The 20,345-nt window shown below is 42.7% G+C and overlaps 3 protein-coding genes across 3 annotated transcripts; 2 read left to right on the forward strand and 1 right to left on the reverse strand.

The window, feature by feature from the left end:
• Nucleotides 1–111: 111 nt before the first annotated feature.
• dnajc2 (DnaJ (Hsp40) homolog, subfamily C, member 2) lies at nucleotides 112–7,919 on the forward strand. The gene is made up of 16 exons (XM_061073058.1): nucleotides 112–284; nucleotides 1,521–1,711; nucleotides 1,826–1,901; nucleotides 1,994–2,092; nucleotides 2,182–2,404; nucleotides 2,484–2,549; nucleotides 2,654–2,745; nucleotides 2,911–3,032; nucleotides 4,017–4,166; nucleotides 4,266–4,354; nucleotides 4,486–4,555; nucleotides 5,201–5,382; nucleotides 5,515–5,615; nucleotides 6,498–6,608; nucleotides 6,995–7,143; nucleotides 7,259–7,919. Exons 1-16 carry the CDS (start codon nucleotides 230–232, stop codon nucleotides 7,325–7,327), a joined length of 1,845 nt encoding a protein of 614 aa, XP_060929041.1. The 5' UTR covers nucleotides 112–229; the 3' UTR covers nucleotides 7,328–7,919.
• pmpcb (peptidase, mitochondrial processing subunit beta) lies at nucleotides 7,358–13,663 on the reverse strand. Its single transcript, XM_061073070.1, has 13 exons — nucleotides 13,571–13,663; nucleotides 13,114–13,251; nucleotides 12,500–12,586; nucleotides 11,984–12,113; nucleotides 11,451–11,649; nucleotides 11,240–11,319; nucleotides 10,893–11,005; nucleotides 10,577–10,720; nucleotides 9,935–10,095; nucleotides 9,745–9,830; nucleotides 9,572–9,660; nucleotides 8,168–8,243; nucleotides 7,358–7,539 (listed from the first exon to the last, which is right to left on the reverse strand). Exons 1-13 carry the CDS (start codon nucleotides 13,646–13,648, stop codon nucleotides 7,475–7,477), a joined length of 1,446 nt encoding a protein of 481 aa, XP_060929053.1. The 5' UTR covers nucleotides 13,649–13,663; the 3' UTR covers nucleotides 7,358–7,474.
• A 553-nt stretch (nucleotides 13,664–14,216) lies between these two features.
• On the forward strand, nucleotides 14,217–16,202 carry phax (phosphorylated adaptor for RNA export). The gene has a single exon (XM_061073642.1). The coding sequence runs from the start codon at nucleotides 14,551–14,553 to the stop codon at nucleotides 15,796–15,798; it is 1,248 nt and encodes a 415-aa protein (XP_060929625.1). The 5' UTR covers nucleotides 14,217–14,550; the 3' UTR covers nucleotides 15,799–16,202.
• The last annotated feature ends 4,143 nt before the right edge of the window (nucleotides 16,203–20,345 follow it).

A 20,345-nucleotide genomic window follows, 5' to 3' on the forward strand; every position in this document is an offset into this window, starting at 1 on the left:
GAGTGTCCAGTAGACACGGGTGAAGGAAAACGCCTACTGCGGAACCTGAGTGGAGAGGAACCAAAGTCCCGACACGGACCGTTCGGCGGTGTTACAGCGGAGCTCGTTCCCGGTCAGGCACTTGAGAGTGGAGGCCCATGTGGTTTGTCAATGAGCGGCCATCAAACCCCGGCACTTTAGGAACCTTCCACATTTCAGCAGCCGAGTATTCCAGTAATTTGTTTCCAAGATGCTGCTCGAAGCCCTGGACAGTGATGAGACGTTTGTGTTCGCAACCGCTGCCGGTAAGAAAGAAGGAGGCCACAGGAGGAGAGCTAGCTAAACCAGCAGCGTTGTAGGCGTTAGCATGCAGCTAAAACGCACACAGCAAGGACTGAGCTACTGTTGTCAGTGCTAGCAAGCTAATTTAGTCTGTGTCATTCTGTGTGAACGTGTCATGTCCTGTTCATTACCTGCTTTTCTTAGCTGAACTCTCACAGGTAGACTGCGCCTGTTAGCTAGTTACATAATATGTGACGTTAACTGTTGTAACCCATGACAGTCAGACCTGTTAAAATGTCACAAAATACACCTCCACGGGATCTGAGGGGTTTGTGACCACAGGCAGTAAGTTCATGCAAAAGGATGTTAAATTCCATAGAGCATGATTGTCATCATGGCTCCTGGATCTAATGTGTTAGCGTCACACGAGGTGTAAAGATTCATGGTTCAGTTTAGATCTTTATATTTAGCTTTGTTTCAGTTCGTATCCGAATGTTCCAGCACTGATTTGATGAAAAGGCTCATGCGGTTAAACCTGATCTGTAATATTGTCAGTTAACATAGTAAATTAAGGAGAGCTCAACAGGATGAACCTGCAGTAGGTTGTTGTATTGCTGTTTCATTGATTTTATTGCAGTACGTGAACACAGACATCATTGGCTTGCTTTTAGAAGGACACACACATGTATATACTCTAGCGGTGTAATGATTCAAAAATAGATACTGCAACCCCAACCCAAGGCATCCTTTGCAGTTGGTGCACACACAGAGTCGAGTCTCTATGACTTGCATCGATTTTCTACGAGACGTACTCTTACCTAACCCATAATATCTAGTTACTAAACTCAGCATAACCAGGTCTTCACCCTAAATATTCAATGATTTACATTATGTCCCCATAAGGACAAGACCCCATAATCTGACTGTGTGAACAGAATGATATAGGTTCCCACAACTTGAGTTGTACCGGGACCACACACACACACACACACACACACTAAATATAACGTACTGCTTCTAAACTGATCAATCATCAGAAGCTGCTCAACAGAAATGACAGATTTATTAGAGCTAACTTAGACAGTGACAGTGTCTTCATCACATAATTTATCCACAATAGAGCAATGATAGGTGTGAAACTCCCCACTCAGTTCATATTACTCTCTCTACTCATACATTTCTGTCTAAATGTGACTAGGAGCTGTCTGTATGTTTGTTTGTTTTGGTGCTTTTATTTCACCTCCTCTCTCCCTCCTCAGCCTCTGTGCAGGTCCAGGTGGAACCTGTGGGGCGGTGGCTGGAGGCCTTCCTGAAAAGGAGGAGCAGGAATACATCAGCCTCCTTCCAGGAGCTGGAGGAAGAGGAGGTGTCATCTGAGGAGTCAGAGGATGAGGAGTTTCAACTGGAGGAGTATCCCATGCTCCGAACTCTCGACCCCAAAGACTGGAAGGTATTGGTCCAGTAACAACTAACATGTAGTGATGTTTCGTTAATAAATTGTCCATATATAATGAATTCATGCAGGGAGTCATTGAACCTCTTTGTCTTGTGTCTGGCTTGTCAGAATCAAGATCATTATAGTGTCCTCGGCCTCCCACACTTGAGGTACAAAGCCACACAGAAACAGATCAGAGCTGCTCGTGAGTACCCTTCCTCCTCCCGCTCTTATGTAGTTGTATCTGTAGTTGGTGATTAGAAATAATTAAAGCCACATTCTGCTGTTACTCGACAGACAAATCCATTGTGTTGAAGCATCATCCTGACAAAAGGAAAGCTGCCGGGGAGCAGATTGTAGAAGGAGACAACGACTACTTTACCTGTATAACTAAAGGTATGTAACTGCTGCTATATGTCACCAGCACTAACATTATGTTTGGGCTCTTAAACTGATCCTGCTCTTTGTCAATGTCTGACCCTCAGCTATAGAAATCCTGTCAGATCCTGTGAAGAGAAGAGCTTTTGACAGTGTAGATCCAACCTTTGACAATGCTGTGCCTTCAAAGAATGAAGGCAAAGACAACTTTTTTGATGCGTATGCTCCCATTTTTGAGAGGAACGCTAGATGGTCTTCCAAAAAGCACGTTCCCAAAATCGGAACCATGGAGTCTTCATTTGAAGATGTGGATAATTTTTACACTTTTTGGTAAGTGGTGTTTTTTTGGGTCACTATTAAGCAAGATGCTGATATCAAATTCACAATCTCTTATTTTCTTCTTTTAAAGGTACAACTTTGACTCGTGGAGAGAATTTTCATACTTGGATGAAGAGGAGAAGGAAAAGGCTGAGTGGTAAGCTAGCGTTCATCACAGCCATCCAAGCAACTGAGCCAAATATGAGGTTGTGTGTCATAACTTCTCTTGTCTGACTGACATGTTTCTGTTTTGTGCTGCAGTCGAGATGAGAGGAGGTGGATTGAAAAGCAGAATCGAGCTGCCAGAGCTCAGAGGAAGAAGGAGGAGATGAACAGATTACGAACACTAGTTGGTACAGTCCCGTAGAGCCAGCACACACTCAGAGATTTCATGATGCACAATGTAACTTAACAGCCAAAATATCACAAAGCTGCACAACTCGACCAATGTAGAAATGGTCTTTAATTTTCTCGGCTCAAAATCATTGATATTGATCCGTGTTATTGCTTCTCTGCAGATACTGCCTACAGCTGGGACCCTAGAATAAAGAAATTCAAAGATGACGAAAAAGCCCGCAAGGAATCTGAGAAGAAGGCGAAAGCTGATGCTAAGAAAAGAGAGCAGGAGGAGAAGGACCGAGTAAGTTTCATTCATTACATCACTGCACATGCATCGAGTTTATTGGGTGCATCTAAAAGCATCATTCGTGCTTTTCAGGCTTATCTTGAAACAAATAAAGCCCATAATTCATGCAACCTTTATTTTAACTCTGGGATACACAAGTCATTGCATTGATTTTGTCCATATTTCAAAGAGATTTGTGCAGGAAAAGTAATGTGTACCCAGAGTCCAAAGCCATCAATGGAAATAAAAGGTGTCAGAAGCAAATGTCAATGAAACCAGATTGAAAAACATTCTTAAGTTTGTTGTTCACAAGATGCATCTGCTGTTATGAAACAGGCCTCAGGAGAGTCTCTCTACCGTCTGTCTATAAATGGAGATGGTTTAGTTCTCTGGCTACGTTCACTAGAAGTGGCTGCCAAGCTAAGACGACTCCAAAGGCACAGAGCAGAATTTTCTTTTAAGCTGCTTACAGACATGCACTCAAATCCGGAGATGTGTATGTGAGAGGCCCTGGACTTTCTCTAGTTTCTTCAGCCTGAAAAATGTCAGTCAGTCAGTTTGAGGTCACAGCAGGAGATCCTCAATAGAATTCACTTGTGGGCAAGTTGATACAAACCTTCCACCACCAGCTGCTCCGCTCCTCACTTGAACAAGCCAGAGATTTTCCTGTTGCTGTGAATTTGTCTCTACTGGAGAAACTCCTGCTGCATTATTCATATGTGAAAGACAAACTCCGGAGTTCATGTCTGAAACCCCTCAATATACTCAGATCATTGAGCAAGGTGTCCATGGCAGGATGATCATCAGTATTTGAATACACACTTTTTAAAATTTAATAAATACAAAATATTGCTAGACATCCTCTTAATCAAGGAAATAGTTTGACTGACTATTATTTACTTCCTGACGGATGTTCAAGTTTTAGGTTTGTTTTTTTAAAAGTTTGCTTTGAAAATGATATCATTTGCTCATTGGTGTGTTTCTCTGTGAACCCGACAGGCCCGGCAGGCGGAGCTGGAGACTGCTCGTTTGGCAAAGGAGAAGGAGGACGAGGAGGCCAAGCAGGTGGCGCAGCTGGCAAAAAAAGAGAAGGAGATCCAGAAAAAGGCCATCAAGAAGGAGAGACAGAAACTCAGGACGACCTGCAAGGTGAATTTTCATGGTTTCGAGTCTCAAATCAGAAGAGTCGTGCAACGTAGTCTTATTGTCTCTATTGTCAACTATCTCCATATCTTTCCTCACCCACAGACCTGGAATTACTTTGCTGACGATGAGTCTGACAGTGTGAAGATGATGGAAGAAGTGGAGAAGCTCTGTGATAGGCTGGAGCTAATGAGGTATTGTCACCTACATCAATTGGAGGAATTTAAATGCCTTAAAAAAAGTGGACTCATTTGAGCACACTGCGGCCCTAATGCGTCTTGAATCTGAGATGATCTTTTATGTTATGTTGCTTGTGTGTTTGTAGTCTTCAGGCCCTGAATGAAATCCTGGCCTCTGGATCAAAAGAAGACAGCAAGGCAGCTGTGGAGAAGCAGGTAACATTTTTTTTTAAATGTTTGTTTAATTTATTTAGCAGGTGACAGAGGAATGAGCACCACCTTCATGGGGATGTTTACCATGGTATTAAAGGGACTCTTACCTTTGTTGCATTTTTACACTTTTTGTGGATAAGGTTAAATTGGTATTAATAAGGTAATGACACTCTAAAATGCAAGACAGACCCACCAGGAGTTAAAGCAAACAATTATTTCACTCTCGTAATATTTAGTGAAAACTTCAACCAATAAAATTCTTCGGACCGAAGGACCTTATTGGCCGACAGACCTGTCTGTTTGCTGCATGGAAACAGACAGGAAGCCCGTCTGCTTCTTGTGGCGCATTCGGGCCCGCGTCATCAAGGCGCGTCCTCAACTATAGGGTTTGTTTTGATTCCACGGCAGACAGTAGCGACCGTATCGACCGTAGCGACTGACGATGGCAGACCAAAGTGGTCCACGGCGTACTGAAACAGCCGCTCCCAGGGGGAAAAACAAAAGAAACACAGCGGATGGGAACGAGGGGGTGGGGCATTGGAGGAAGGCGGGATGATTCGAATGTGCTGTAATTCTCAAATGCAACAAAGGTAAGAGTCCCTTTAAGTGCACTCAAGTTTAAAAACATGTTGGCGTGTCTTTTTTCAGGTGCAGGAGGTGAACAACCAACTGCAGAGGGAGAAGGAGGCTGAGGTTCAGGCGAGGCAGACAGCTCGCAGTGCGGACCAGGCCAGCGGCGGAGGAGGCAGCTCAGGGAAGGGCTGGAACGAGGACGACCTCCAGCTGCTCATCAAGTCTGTCAATCTGTTCCCTGCTGGAACCAACGCCAGGTAAACCGATAGAGCAGCAAGTTATGAATGGCAGAATAAAAGACTCAGGTTAATAGTGCAGCCCTGGTTTGCCGTGTATTCCAAATGTAAACTGACAAAGAAAATTAACTCTATCTTTCCTCCTCCTTCCAGGTGGGAAGTTATTGCCAATAATATGAACTTGCACTCCACCAGCGGCATGAAGAGGACGGCCAAAGATGTCATTAACAAAGCCAAGAACATGCAACGACTCGGTGAGCTTCACAACTGACAGTAGCGCATTAATGGGCTTTAGGAAGCCAAAACAAAGTGCAAGTTATTTCTGCTGAGCTCATGGTACAGTAGGGCATACAAATGTCATAGTACAGTAAGGTGTTAAAAAAGGCCATAATATATTAAGGCATTAAAACGTCATAGTACAGTAAGTTGGCGGATTGGTAGGCCTCAGACGAGCCAGGAGTCCCTGTACATCAGACAATGATTAGGCAGCTCCATTATGAATGATGACGCACATTCTCTGCATGGGGAATTTTCCAAGGGGTAAAACAAGCCGCTGCAGAAATAGTTTTGTTCCAGCCGCAATTGTTCACTTGGCCTTATCCAATTTACTGTAGATAGCGAAAGCATTTTTGCGGTCTTTTCTGTCAGTGTGTTATAATTTTGATGGATGCCTCCTCTTTATTTTGCTGCAAAACAAATCTACCTTAGGGTACAAATAAAGTAACATAACGTATAAAAATGTCATAGTACAGTAGGGTTATAATGCCCTAGTATAGTTATGTATAAAAATATTATAGAATAGTAACGTGTTTTTAAAAAAACAGTCTTGTAAGGCATAAAAAGTCATAAGGTAATACAAATTATTTTATTTCACATTACATTGACATAGTTTTGACTTAAAAATATTCTCTCTGATCATTCTTAAAAAGATAATGTGTATTTTAAGAACACGTGCTGGAGATCACTGGTGTATATACAGAAGAGTAAGTAAATTAAAGGGTAATTCGTACAGAAGAGAAATTCTGCGGCCTTTGCAACCTCATTTTAAATATTCATAATACATCAGTGTCAAAGACTCCTGTGGTAATCATGGAAATGAATTCCATGAGCTCAAAGTGTACATGTCGTCTCTTCAGATCCGCTACAGAAAGATGATGTCAACAAAAAAGCCTTTGAGAAGTTCAAGAAGGAACACTCGTATGTGGCGCCCACCATAGACAACGCTGTGCCCTCAGAGAGATTTGAAGGTGAGTACATCTATACAGCTGCTTAGTGTCTGCGACACGTGATAAACAGACTGAAACCACAAGTGGAGAGAATAATTGGTGAGGAAAGTGACCCAAAATGTCAAGTACTTTGGGAGTGTGCCACCAAGTAGAATCAATAATTGTCTTTCTATTTGCAGTGAAAGCTGTACATGAAGTAAAACAAATATAGTACTTGTGCTGCACAAGGAATGTATTATTTTGTCACCTTTACTGTTAGACCAGTGTTTTCACGGAGAACAGTTTGTAGCATCATGTTGCAGCAATGAAGGAGCTTATCAGTGCTACTTCAACAGTCAAGTTGCTGTAGTTTGTTGATGCTGATCATTTCTACCAGACAAACCAATGTCTCAGTTTTTTCCTCTCAGGCGGTAACACTGCATCCTGGACCACAGATGAGCAGAAGCTTCTGGAACAGGCCCTGAAGACGTACCCAGTCACCACAGCCGAGAGGTGGGAGAAAATCGCTGCTGCTGTCCCAGGACGGAACAAGAAAGACTGTATGAAGCGGTACAAGGTAAGATGGTCTCTTAACTTATCATGTGTATGAGGTTAGATTAAAGTTACATGTCTGTATAATACAAATTCACAAGCATCAATAACTACATGGTTCTAATCTGTTTCTCTGACAGGAACTGGTGGAGATGGTTAAAGCCAAGAAAGCTGCTCAGGACCACGCAGCACCCAAGAGCAAAAAATGACGAGAACCACAAAAGACAATAGTATCCGTGTTATTTTAACATTATTGTGTTGGTCTTTATTTTATAATAAAAAATTAAAGGACGAAAAGGACAAGACTTAAATACGGTTTCTCTTTATATGTTTATGCTGTACAGTTAAAAAGGTGATCAGGTTCTCATCCAGTACATTCCACTGCGGATCTGGTTGTAGTCTGGAAGCTGTTCGATGGGACCTGAGACAGAAACAAAACAATGTGGTTGTATTTCTGTAGCTCTGGCATCAGCTCTACAAATAGTAACATTGTACACACAAAGTTACAGGTAACAAGCGGACATATAATCAGATGGTTTAAATTTAACCTACCAAGTGTTTATTTGACCCCTTAGTATTGAAAAATTAAGTCACAATAAAGAAATGTTTACATCTTAATCCAACTTCAAACCACAGCTACTGTTCATTATTATAACATGAGTCTAGGGGATCAGGTCACTTTTTAATTAAAGTCTCAGACTTTTGGATTCGCTGTCCTTATTCAGTAAAACTCTAATCAAGGGTCCACTTTTAAATGATGCTGAGCTCCAGGCATTGATTTAAGACCCATGTATATCGCTCTGCTTGTGTGGCAGAAGAAATCAAAAAAATTCAACTGTTTGAGACAGTTAGCAGAACCTGGATAACACCTAAATCTGAGCATCTTGTCTCAGAGACATGGATGACCAGATTCTTTGTTGACAAGTGGGGTAGACATTGCCAGCACAGACAATTTAAGCTATTATACAAAGCACCTCAAACCTTCATGACTTCAGGAGCAGTCTTCAATGTGTCAATTTGCATGGAACAGTACAAAATTTGCCACATACCAACTGCGGCGATAGCAGGAGCCTTGTTGAAGATGTATTTGGTGCACACGTCCTTTACGGTGTCAGCATCAATGGCCTATTGAGAAGTGACAAAAATAAATACAGTAAGATACTGCAAACATTTCCCACAACTCCTTTTAAAAAGGTCAAGGAGTAAAACATCAAGGACCTCATAAGACCACATGATGTGTTTACCAGTGAAACAGGATGTTGGTATGAGACATAAAACTGAAAGTTATTCTATACCAGTGAGATATAAAAGCTGTTGAACTTAAAGCAACCCTCCTGTAGTGATGGTTTTCATTTAAAGAATTAAAAATAGAAAAGCATTTCACTATGTTGACGGGAGCTCTGACAGTGTAGTCCCACTCACTGAACTGTGGATATTACCCATGTAAAATAGCCTGACATTGTCATACCCGTGATTCTAGTCAGAATATGAGTCTGAGACCGCTCCATTGGGCTGTGATTATGGGGCGTGTTTCAACCGCACCAGGAAAAAAAATGCCTCTTTGCTTAATTGGATAGACCTACAATCAATCAGAGCAACGTAGTATGTGATGTAGGAAGGACGGCAAAAACATCTTTTCGATCTACAAATGCCTTTATTGCGTTTCTCTGTTAATCTTTCAAAATGTATGCGCTGTCGATGTCGCCTTAAACAGACTCAATGGCAGCATCTACACATCTCAGCTCACCAGAGGCAGGCACTCTTTGATGACTTCGTTGATTACGTAACTGTTGATCATCGGTCCATCATCGTATAAAGCCCGCCCTGACAATTTGATTGGTCCGAACAGCTTCTGTTCGGAGATAATTTCTCGCCAACGGAGCGACTCCAGACCGAACTTCCCGACCAAAAAATGGTGTGGGCGGGGCTAAGTTCGTCTGGCACCCAGGCTACATGTAAAAAGCTTCCATTCTGAATATTTTGTAGGTAATATCAGCATTGCTTGCTGGGCCTGGTAATAGCAATTTAAGTCTGTTATCATATACTCACTTAGGTTAAATTGAGCAAGGAGAGGTTCAGAGTCATGAGTTGGAAATCACCTGGTACAGTGTCCCTACTGACTCCCTTAGTAATTACGGATAGTAAAAGCCCAGAAAATTGATTTTACACAATATTGGCCGTTTAAGGTACCTAGAAACATTGTGATAGTTTTATTTGTTGAACTTAACTGTTCTGGCAAAACTATTAGCCTCAACAAATTCATCAATGTTCACTTTCTCCTTGAAAGTATATGAAGTGACAACTACTCCTCTATGGTAAGTAAATTTGACTGCTGTCCTAAATGTTTTCATACAATAAAAGAAGTAATTGAAAAGCTTTGAAATCGATTCTGAGAAACCCTAGTGTCCGATTTGATTTTTAACCTTAGAATCGATAAAACAGTTTCCACTCACATCAATTCTGGCCTCCAGCTCATGCAGAGGCATCCTGCGGCTGTAGCACAACATCTGTCTGCCGATGTCCTCACAGATAGGGGTGGATCCTGGAGATGGCAGACAGTGGGATATTAAAACCCACGTGACGCTACAGTTCTCTTATCAACACCGACTCTGTGACCGCGTCTTACCATCGAGATGCAGCAGCATGTTGGTCTTGAGCAGATTCTTCGCCCGAGCCACCTCACTCTCCGTCACGCTCGTACAAAGAGACATCCTGACAGGAAGCAAACCGACAACTCTTATCTTTTACACTTGCATTTTACAGTTAGACAACACAGCATTTATGGTTCCTACCCTTTCAACCGCGTCTGTTCTTACCATTCCATCTGAGTGAAGTGCATCATGTCGTTGATGGTGCCGGGCTCACACACCATGTAGAGCCCCCACAGGCCTGTGTCTGTGTAGCAAGTGTTGAAGGACTGGAAACTGTGGCACAGGTTTCCCTGACAGGCCATCTGAGCCAGTTTACTGGACAGATTCTGGATTCACACAGGACAAAAACCCAACAGGGTTGTGTGAGAACACTGAAGCATTTAATATGTGCATTTAATGTGGCAGATTTTACAGTAAAGTATGAAATAAACTAATTCAGCAGGACTGTGGAATAGCTCCTTATCAATCCTGGTACAATTACACACAACAGATAAAGAGCAGAATTAGATTAAACCACCTTGTTCGTGCCGACACACAACAAAACACTGTGACATAGGGTCAAAAACATAGTTTGTTTTTTGTGAACACAAATGACCGAGTGTGTATTTGCCAATAGCACAGGGGAGTGAGATCGGATCAAAAGGTGGTCACAGGAGACAACATTGCCAGGTGTGTGAACACAGAACCCTTATCCCTGACCACTGGTGATCAGATCTCTCAAGACGGATACTATTACCAGATCGCCTCTTTGAGCATTTCTGGCAGGTTTCAATGATGTGGTCTTTCTGTTCAAACAAAAGTACCCACCACTCCGCCACCGAAAGAGCGGTCCCAGTTTCCGATGAGTGTGTTTGCCACCATGAGGGGGATGGTGTCGGGGTGAGACCAGCCCACTGCCTCCACAGCGATGGCAATATGAGCCAGGGGCATCTTGTCATCACGCACACGGATCTGAAGCAACAGTAGGACACACTGATTCTTCACCAAAATAAATCCAAGTTCATCATGTTATCTATTAATGATTTTGTCTTGTTTTCTTTAAATGTGCACCAATCAAAGTAAATAATACATTTGAAAAAAGAAGCCTGGAACACCTTAACAATCAATGCAGACATAACCTTACCTCACTTCCTGTGAAGAGGCAGGGAGGAACTGGCGGAGCATCACCTTGATATCGACCAGGAAGTTTTCCAAAGTGATATTTGGCCAAATCAATGAGCTCATCATGTGAAACACCTGAACAAATACACACGGTCAGATTAACCCTGGGGTTACAATTCACTGGAGTATGAAATCATAACTGGTTTACCGTGATTTCAAGAAGAATCAAGTGTAATGGTAATTTATTCACCCTAAGACCAAGGCCTCTGTCTCCTCCATTTACATATATTCTTATTGTTTAATAGGCTCATACTAAACAAACATATTTAGCCAATTTGAATGCAAAACAAGGAGAGAAAGAGCTCTGACCTCCGGCAGCAGCCAGCACTATTCTGGGGCCTTTGTAGTGAGTGGTGATGTATTCCACCAGGTCTCCTCTGTTGATGGTCCTGCATCACAGACAAATATACAACTGAGTCAAAGATCTGTCATTTTTTGTGTACACAACAACACATCTCAGCCTGTGCTCATCACCTCACACTATAGCAGCAGATTATTACAAATGAAGGGTCAGACTCACTTGATGTTCTCAGAGGGACCCAGAATGGTCCTGCCCAGAGCTGTGGTCTGATAGGCTGTGGCGTGCAGGTAGTCAAAGACCACTTCCTGCAGGTTGGTCTCCACTTCCTGCATCTCTCGGAGGATGACCCCTCGCTCCCTCTCAATCTCCGCTTCGCCCAGCGTACTGTTCTGGATGATGTCAGCCAGAATCTCCACAGCTTGAGAGAAGGAAACAGGAAAAACTTACACTGGATATACGAGTCATTATTCAATCATATCTGTTTAGGATGTTTAGTACATTCAGGTTGTTATTTAAAAGAGGATGCAATAAACTTCATTCAACATTCATCAACATCAGTCTGTGACTAACTAGAATTTACAGGATTTTTCTATAAATGGTGAATCCATCAGTCGTTGATTATCAATTCTAATATGCAATTCTTTGAAACCAGACATGGATGTTACTATCTTTGTCATTGAGGTCACTTTGACATCTCAGTGAGGCCTTAGTGTCCCTCTGACATTGAGGTACCCTGCCCTGCTGTATCGTACCTCGTGGAAGATCCTTGGAGAAAGCTTTGGCGTAGTACACAGTCTGCTCCCGGGACGTGTAGGCGTTCAGGTGAGCCCCCATGTTCTCGATCTCCAGCTCTAGATCCAACTGAGACCGTTTCCTTGTGCCCTGACATACACGTATACACAATGAACAAAACTCTTAAAATACTTGAAATATTAAAGACAAGGCCCATTATTTCATTTTCTGAGTCACTAATATTAGATTTAAGTAATCTCTTTTGGATTTTGACAACCAAAAAAATGTCACTGTACCTATGCCCTGTTCAGATCTAGCAGTAGCGTCTTGGGCACTGTAATGCTGATGGCAGTTAGATTGTCCCTGTTTTGTCTGTATAACTGGTATCTTTCCCTTTTACTCAATAGCTCTTTATTACTACAATAACCTGTTTTCTTTATAATTGTGGCATATAATGTAAATAAGAACCAATTAAATACAAACCACTGAGTCTAGTTTACAGTAGTACAAATATTTCTGCACTACTCCCATCTCACCTTAAACGCCATATGTTCCAGGAAATGTGCTGTGCCATTATTTCTCTGGTTCTCATAGCGACTGCCGGCGTCTATCCAGAGGCCCACCTGAAATAGGTCAGTGAATTAGATTTACATATTATATCCACACACTGGAAACTGCTACTGTACCACAACTTCCGCCATAAACATGAAGTGAGCTCAACTTCTACATTGAGGGAGATAAACTTCGGAAGTAAATGTTTTGGGAACTGAAATAATCCCTCAGTGTGTAGATGCTTGGAGCAACCTGAATCTATCTGCTATCAAGTATTCTGAAAAGCTGTGCAAAAGTTTACAGAGTAGAAATACTGCTGTTTTTAAATGCAAATGGTGATATTGAATACATTTATGATTCAGCTGTTTGAAGTATAATTGTAGTTTCCCAGAGTTTCACACTGGGAATTGTACTACAGTAATGTCTCAGTTCTACCTAACATGTTGCCTAAGATTGTGAATTTCATTATTTCATGATGGAAATTAAGTGTTTGTTTAGAAATAATCCAAACATTACATCACAAAGTGTAAGTGAATTAAATATGTATAACAAAAGCAGTCATGGTGATCACAGTACGTTATGTTAAACCAAAACTTACTGTGCATGTGGTGAGTCCCGCGTCCTCCGAGGCGACCCGGAGCCCGTTCTCCAGCGTGCTCACCTTGGTTTCAGGTACATTTAGCGCCACCTGCTGGGCAGCCTGTGTGGCCAGCAGTCTGTGTGATCCGGCTGAGAGCTGCAGGGGCAAATCCAGCAACAGTCAGGATGACGCTTCACTTTCTAGACACTGACGTAACAGCGGATGTAACTATGGCATCGATGGGTTTGACAGAAGCACACAAGCCAAACTTAAACTCTACTATCTGTAAGAGTCCATCTTGGAAACTCCGGGCATGTCACAGCTGTTAGCTAACGTTAGCAGACACGTTAGCAAACACTCGAACTGACGGACCACGCCGAGAGCGCCTCCTCCGTGAGACTGTACAACGACACCCGTCAATAAACCACACAGGGAGAACATAACACAAACATGGCCGCTGACACGCTCCTCTTACCCTGTTTAGAGAGTTTGTCTTCAGTCTTTGGAGGAGAATCCTCCCAGAAGACGTGAAACGCTGCACGGACGCCGCCATGTTGTTTATCTGTCAGATTGCGCGTGTGCGGTTTTCATTCCAACGCAATATCCGCCGGAAATTTCGAGATGATTTCGTTTCTTAAATAACATTTTTGAGATGAAAAAAATGAATACAAGTCACGCAAAAATCGCAATTCAAAAAATATATATCACGTTTCAACCTTGCACATTTTATTATATTCTTACAACTACAGGTTACAAAAATACAAGATGTTGGTGCCAACTTCAAATACGACGCACTGAAATGTAGATAAAGTTTATTTTCAACTGATATTGTGATAGTGACAAATTATTAAATTGTCCTAAAAAGTGCAACACAATTAAAATAAATTTCCAAATGACTCAAAATGTCAATGACATTATCTACTGTATGGTTCTACGATATGACGAATAAAGCATTATTTGTCTTAGTTAGAAAATTAGTTGTCTTAGTCGTTTATTTACAACTTTTTCGATTTTATATATTTGTATTCTTTGTTGATGTTTAAGTTTGCATATCCGACATTTTTTTGTAATCACTGTTCTTCTTCCTGGTTCACGTTTATTTTGAAAGGGTGTGACGTTTGTAAGGCGGAAGCGGGTCTTTAGCTTAGCGCGAAATGTCTTGAATGAGTCTTTCAAGTTTGCATGTAGATCGTGAACCTGATCTCCGCAGCTCTCTGAAGGGAAGAGACTAAAATACAAGCCGACGGAGAATCAGCTGCTGTGTTCCTCTTCTGACGGAGTTTCCTGTTGAACCCAGTCTTGTGTGAGTCTCCGTCAGGTTGGATATTAACTTCTGAGGTTAGCTGCTAGTGGACAGTGCAGTTAGCTGTTGTTGCTAACTAGCGGCCTTGACTGGAGCTGATGCATTAAAACAACAGTCAGCTCCTTGTCTTTGCTGTGACTTCCGGACCAGAAATGGCGGATAGTGGGGATGCAATGGCCGGTGATCTGGAAGATGGCGAGATCTCCGGGTCCGGCTCGGACACAGACATGGGGGCCACGGCGGCAGCAGCACTGAGTCGACCCCGGGTTCCTCCGGCTTTCAGCGGCCAGTCCTTCCAGAACAGAGCCGCTGCCCAGCCCCCTGCCGCCGCCTACCGCAGCGCCGGGAAGACGGCGGAGTCCAGCGACAGCGACCAGGCCTCGTCGGATGAGGAGGCGTCTGTTTGGCGCAAAAAGCGACAGAAAGTGTCCCAAGCTCCACAGCCTCCTGCCTCCGCCACCGTCCGACCTGCGCCGACCCGCCTGTCCGCCCCCAGCGAGTCAGGAGGCCGCAAGGTGAACAACATCTGGGGCTCCGTGGTCCAGGAGCAGTGCCAGGACGCCATCACCGCAGAGCTGGGCATATTCGGCATGGAGGGTGAAGTCAGCATGTCCAGCAGGAATGTGGAGACCTATAACTTCGTCCTGGCTCGTAAGATGATGGAGAAGGAGAGGGAGAAGGAGATGCAGGCACAGGACGATGGAGAGGTGAGCATGCTGGACACCCAGCTGGACGAGTACATGAAGGGCCGGGGGTCAGAGGACAGGTCGGGTGAAGATGCCAAGAGGAAGAGGTCAGCTAAAGACAGACTGGGCCCCAGAGCCGAGATGGACATCAAGGGCAGGTATGAGATCACAGAGGATGACCCTGAGGAGAAAGTGGCAAATGAGATAGCACACAGGCTGCAAGAGCCCAAAACAGACCTGATAGAGCGTATCGTTGATGTCGTGGGGGTGAAAAAAGCCATCGAGCTGCTCGGAGAGACGGCCACACTGGAGGACAGAGGAGGGGTGTACACCATGGACGGCACCCGGCGTCGGACACCCGGCGGGGTGTATCTCAACCTGCTGAAGAACACGCCCAGCATCACCAAGGCCCAGATCAGGAAGATCTTCCTTGACGAGAACCAGAAGGACAACAAGAGCAAGAAAGCTGCTCAGAAGAGGAGGAGGTACATGGTGGCCAAGAAGATGAAGCAGGCCATCGGGACGCTGAACCTGCAGGAGCATGACGACGGGTCCAGGGAGACTTTCGCCAGTGACACCAACGAGGCCTTGGAGTCACTGGAGGAGGCTGCAGAGGAGGTGGAGGGTGAGGAAGAGGAGGGTGAGGGAGAAGCTGCTGTGGGGATAGAGGAGACGGCTGTGGTGTACAACTCTGCAGACCTGGAGGTCTTCTGAATGCTTCCTGCTGTTTGAACTCTTAAGAGGTCGGAAAAAGGACAACTTGGATCTTAAAATTCAAATCAAACACTGAAAGCACTAAGTGAAGATTACAGAATCACACTTGTCCTTTTTCTTACCTTAGCACAGAAAGGGGAGTTAAGTCTCGTTTGGAACTGCATGGATTTCTACATTTCAGCACATGTTAACAGAGTAAAACTTAAGTTAGTTTGATTTGTGTTACAAATGTTGTTTGCCTTTAAATCAGATTCCGGATCATCAAGTGGTTTCAGGATACTGTGTATGTTGTTGATTTCTTAATATAATTTCTTTTTACTCTAATTTTTGTTATGAGATAATGAGTTCTTGAGTTGATACGTTTGTTTGTTGGTTTACCTATCTGGATTATAAATAAAGTTGACTCTGGGTATATTATAAAAAAAATGGTTTGTCTGTACAGTTTCCCTTCTTCCGCTATCGGTGTTTCAATTCAATTATTCAATAAAGTTATGAATACTGGAGTTAGAACTTGAACTGCTATAGTAGTGCAGAGGTTTGTCCACTAGATGGCAGACACACTTTCCCACAAGGTCTAGGTAGGACAAGATAAAAGTATTGATTACACACAGGAAATAAAAGCACAAACAAAAAGGTGGCTGAATAATACATGTTAGAAAAATGCACTTAAAAGACTGGACTAGGACGATGGAATTAAGTGTCTATATATAGCAGCACTTAACAGTTAGACTGCACTTGAATATGCATGATATCAACTTGAGTGGTTATAAAAAAGATGTCTGCACAATACATGGCCTCACTAGTGACAGCAGATATATCAGGTACTAACTCGACGTCTGGCTCACTGCATAATCCACAGACCAAGCAGCAAGTGCCTGTGAAGACTGTTGACGATGTTAATGGGTCATAAGTGCAGCATTGATTCTGGAAAGAGAAGCTGCAAATCAAAAGTCTTTGCTAAAGAGACAAATTGGTGTGCATGTAAAAATGGCCTCAAAAACCCTCATGTACTTCACATATATGTGGAGTCATTATTCAACTAGTGCCTGGACTCACTTATCTGCCCATCCACATCTTTTACACATACTGTGATCAAATGCCTCAGTTCCTACAGTGGAGTTTGGTTTCTGGTACAGCCACAGTCACACAGATCAACATCTGCACAGGCTTGTTGTCTCCATCTTTCGGTCGTGCATTTACAGCACGCAGCACATAGATGGCAGCAAAGCTTTGATTATGGCCAAAAATAATAAAACAATGGTAAAAACTTTTCAGAAACGGTTATTCATGATAATGCCGTTATGGTGCTGAGTTTATGCCACGATACAAACTCAAAAAATGATTTGTCAGCCACCTATATATCAGACAGAATTATTCATAATGCTTTAGTTCATGAGCCTGTATATTTTCACTTATCATTTGTCTAAAGTTTACTGGCATTATCCGTGTAATTTGAGGGTAATTATTAGGAAAATGAAGACAAAATTCAAAGAGATTGTTTAAGTTGAGTTAATTCTGTGAATGTTTTATAAGTTTAATAAGCTACTATGGGTCTCCAATTGAATTTCCTTTAACAAAAAAAATGATTGAGGTTATAAAGAATTTTTCATGTATTATTGGTAACTATATATCTTATTTATGTTGAATTGTATTACTCACTGCAGATTATTGTTGCTGCCCACTGACTAAAATAAATAAAGTAGGTAATGCAAGTGTAGTATTTGATTATTAACTATGCACTTGTTGAGGGTGAAGGACTGGGGATGTTGACCTATGAGACAAATTGTGATTTGTGAATATAGGCTACACAAATACAATTTGATTGATTGAGAAGAAATATACAATTGAATCAATGATTGACTCTTACATCTAATTATATTCCAGCTACACTCTAACTTGCTTGGACTTAAGTGTCACGGAATACTAAAACCTTTTTATTTAAAGCTGCATCAACTAATTGTTTCGCAGAGTAAGTCCAAAACTCGCTCTGCTTTGTGCTCAGTTTTCATCTCAACCATCTCCTTTGAAAATTCAGAGAAACTTTAGCTGCTTCATGCTCCATCTTTTTCCACCAGCTCGCAGCAGCTGAATCTGCCTGTCTCTTGTTTGATGCCAGGCAGCGAGCGCACAGTGGGCTCATTAGAAGTTCGTCTGCCGAGAAAAAGAAAACATGGGCAGTCTGACGGATCAGAAAACGTGGTTAAGGAAAGACGATTTTATTGTTTCCAACCAAAACAATGAGCTATAAGAGGCTAAAAATATCCACAGAGATAAAGTAAACTCAAGTAACAGATGATGGTTATGATTGTATGACAGTTTCATCACTGACACATTTGTCAGTGTAAGAAATCTGATTAGTGCAGCTAATGTTCCATGTACAACTGGCTTACAGTTCGCCAACCAGTATTTGCTTTACAAATTAGAGTTTTTACTTGTGCTTAACATAAACAAATGACCCCCCCCCCCCCCTTACTAAATCGGCTGCATCTAGATCAAAATAAAAGTATGCAGTCGCCTCACACAGCTCCCGGGAGATTGAAAGCCTTTAATGGTGGCAGTGGATTTGTCAGCTGAAGCGCCTTGGAAATGATCATTATCTCTGGTCGTGGCTGCCACATGAAAGGCCCAGCGTTCTGGCAGAAACACATTTGATAATCCCACCACTTACGGCTGTTTGCGTATTTGCTGGCCGATGTGTTGTTTCTGATAAGCCGTCACTGTGCACGTCCTGGCTCCACGTGGCGGTTAAGCAGAGCTGATTAAGGTTTCGCGAAAGGTGCAGGGATCAACTTCCTGCGGTTGACTTTCACTGCCGTCCCTTCATCTGCACATGTGCTGGGTTTATTGCCATGAAGAAGAACATACGATGGCAAACAGACCTGCATTGTTTGCTTTAATGGCGAAGGCGATCAAAGCAGGATTATCAAAGAAACGTGTGAGATGCAGGAGGGAAATGATGCTGTGCCTCGTCTTATTCATGTGGAATTGTTACACGTAGTCTCTGGTCTCAGGACTTCTTTATCTGTCACCTGGCAACAAACTTGTTGCCTGGATACAACACCCTGTTTCTTATTTCCATCGGATCAAACAGGACCACTGGTTAAAAGACTTGTATCTTTGGACAGGAGGGGAGGCATCAGCAGGATGTCAGATCCAGAGAGGTTCGCTGCAGCAAACAAAATGTGTATTGCTCACGTCTTTGTCACCTCAGGTCTGTGAGCATCTGCTCTTTGAGGTTTTGTCAACAATCATAGAGCTATGTCCTGGATGAACAGCTCGTGTCACAAATTTGGAAATTTCGAGGAGGCTGTTCACAGACGTCCTTTTTCCCGTCTAATGTTTACAAAAGCAGACGCTAAGAGCAATCAGAGTTGATCGGTGCAGCCTTTTCTGACCCAGGGAGCCGCTGACAGAGGCAAGAACGTCACCACAGTTAGACGTCAGATCCCTGGGAGAGGATGCAACATGTTCAGTGCGTCCCGTCCTGTGTTACCTGGGCTGCTGCAAGTAGCCAGATGAACCGCAGTAAAAGTGAGTTAGATAACATCATCCGAACCCCATTGAGAGCAGTCGGTGACTCATCACTTTCACCAAAAACAAAGGTGACTCAGTTGGGAGGAGAAAAGAGACGATGGATCACGTTCATAAAGTGTGTTTGGCCTCTGGGGATGATGTCACTTCAGCTTTTGTTATTGTGCTCAGGAAAATTTCTCACGTGGCTAATACAGAGTTTTCCCTTAGCGGCAATGGCGGCTCGAGAATGAAATGAATGTACTTTTCATTGTCAGACCAAAACAGCGAGGAGGAAGGGAAAGCAGGATGCAAGTTGCACAAAGCAGTGATCTAATGGTATCACAGTTCTAGGGTTAGTGTCAGAGTAACCCCCTACACCTGTTGTACAATACGTGTTTAATATAAATTAAATGTTTCTATTGAATCAGTGTCAGTTGAGGCTGAAGGCTGGAAACTGTAACTACATTTCAGACTGAGCACTGAGCTGCATGTAAGAATCTTAAGGTGCGTTCGAATAGTCCATTTTGCTTAGGAACCTTCCTAGAAATTACCCAGAAATATTTCAGCGGCTACCATAATAAGAGCTGTTTGAATTCTCTAAAGTCTATATTATTAAGAAAGGAGCTTCAATGCTTCCTGACTTATCTCCTTTAGCATAGGATACATTGGACAATCCTTTATGAAAGAAAAGGAGAAAATGATGCCCCACAATTCTTTGCAGCAGCAACAAAAAAGTGGCACAACCTCAAAGTTGCACCTGGACACACCCACATACATATAAAACACAGAACAGCTGTTTTATTCTCATGACATGATCCAGAACTGATTTGTCTGAGCTCCGGATTTCTTCTCTGTCACATCTGTCCGGTCAGGAGTCACAGTGAACAACAAGCTGATTGAACACACAGTTCACAATATCATTATTAGAACCAAACACAAATATATAAGTTATTTCAACCCCCTGATTGTGGAATTGTCAAACAATCGTTTATTTCTCCACTTATATAAGGTTTTCTCCATGTATATTCTTTACA

Source organism: Limanda limanda, chromosome 1 (genome assembly GCF_963576545.1).
Source record: "Limanda limanda chromosome 1, fLimLim1.1, whole genome shotgun sequence".
NCBI lineage: Eukaryota > Metazoa > Chordata > Actinopteri > Pleuronectiformes > Pleuronectidae > Limanda > Limanda limanda.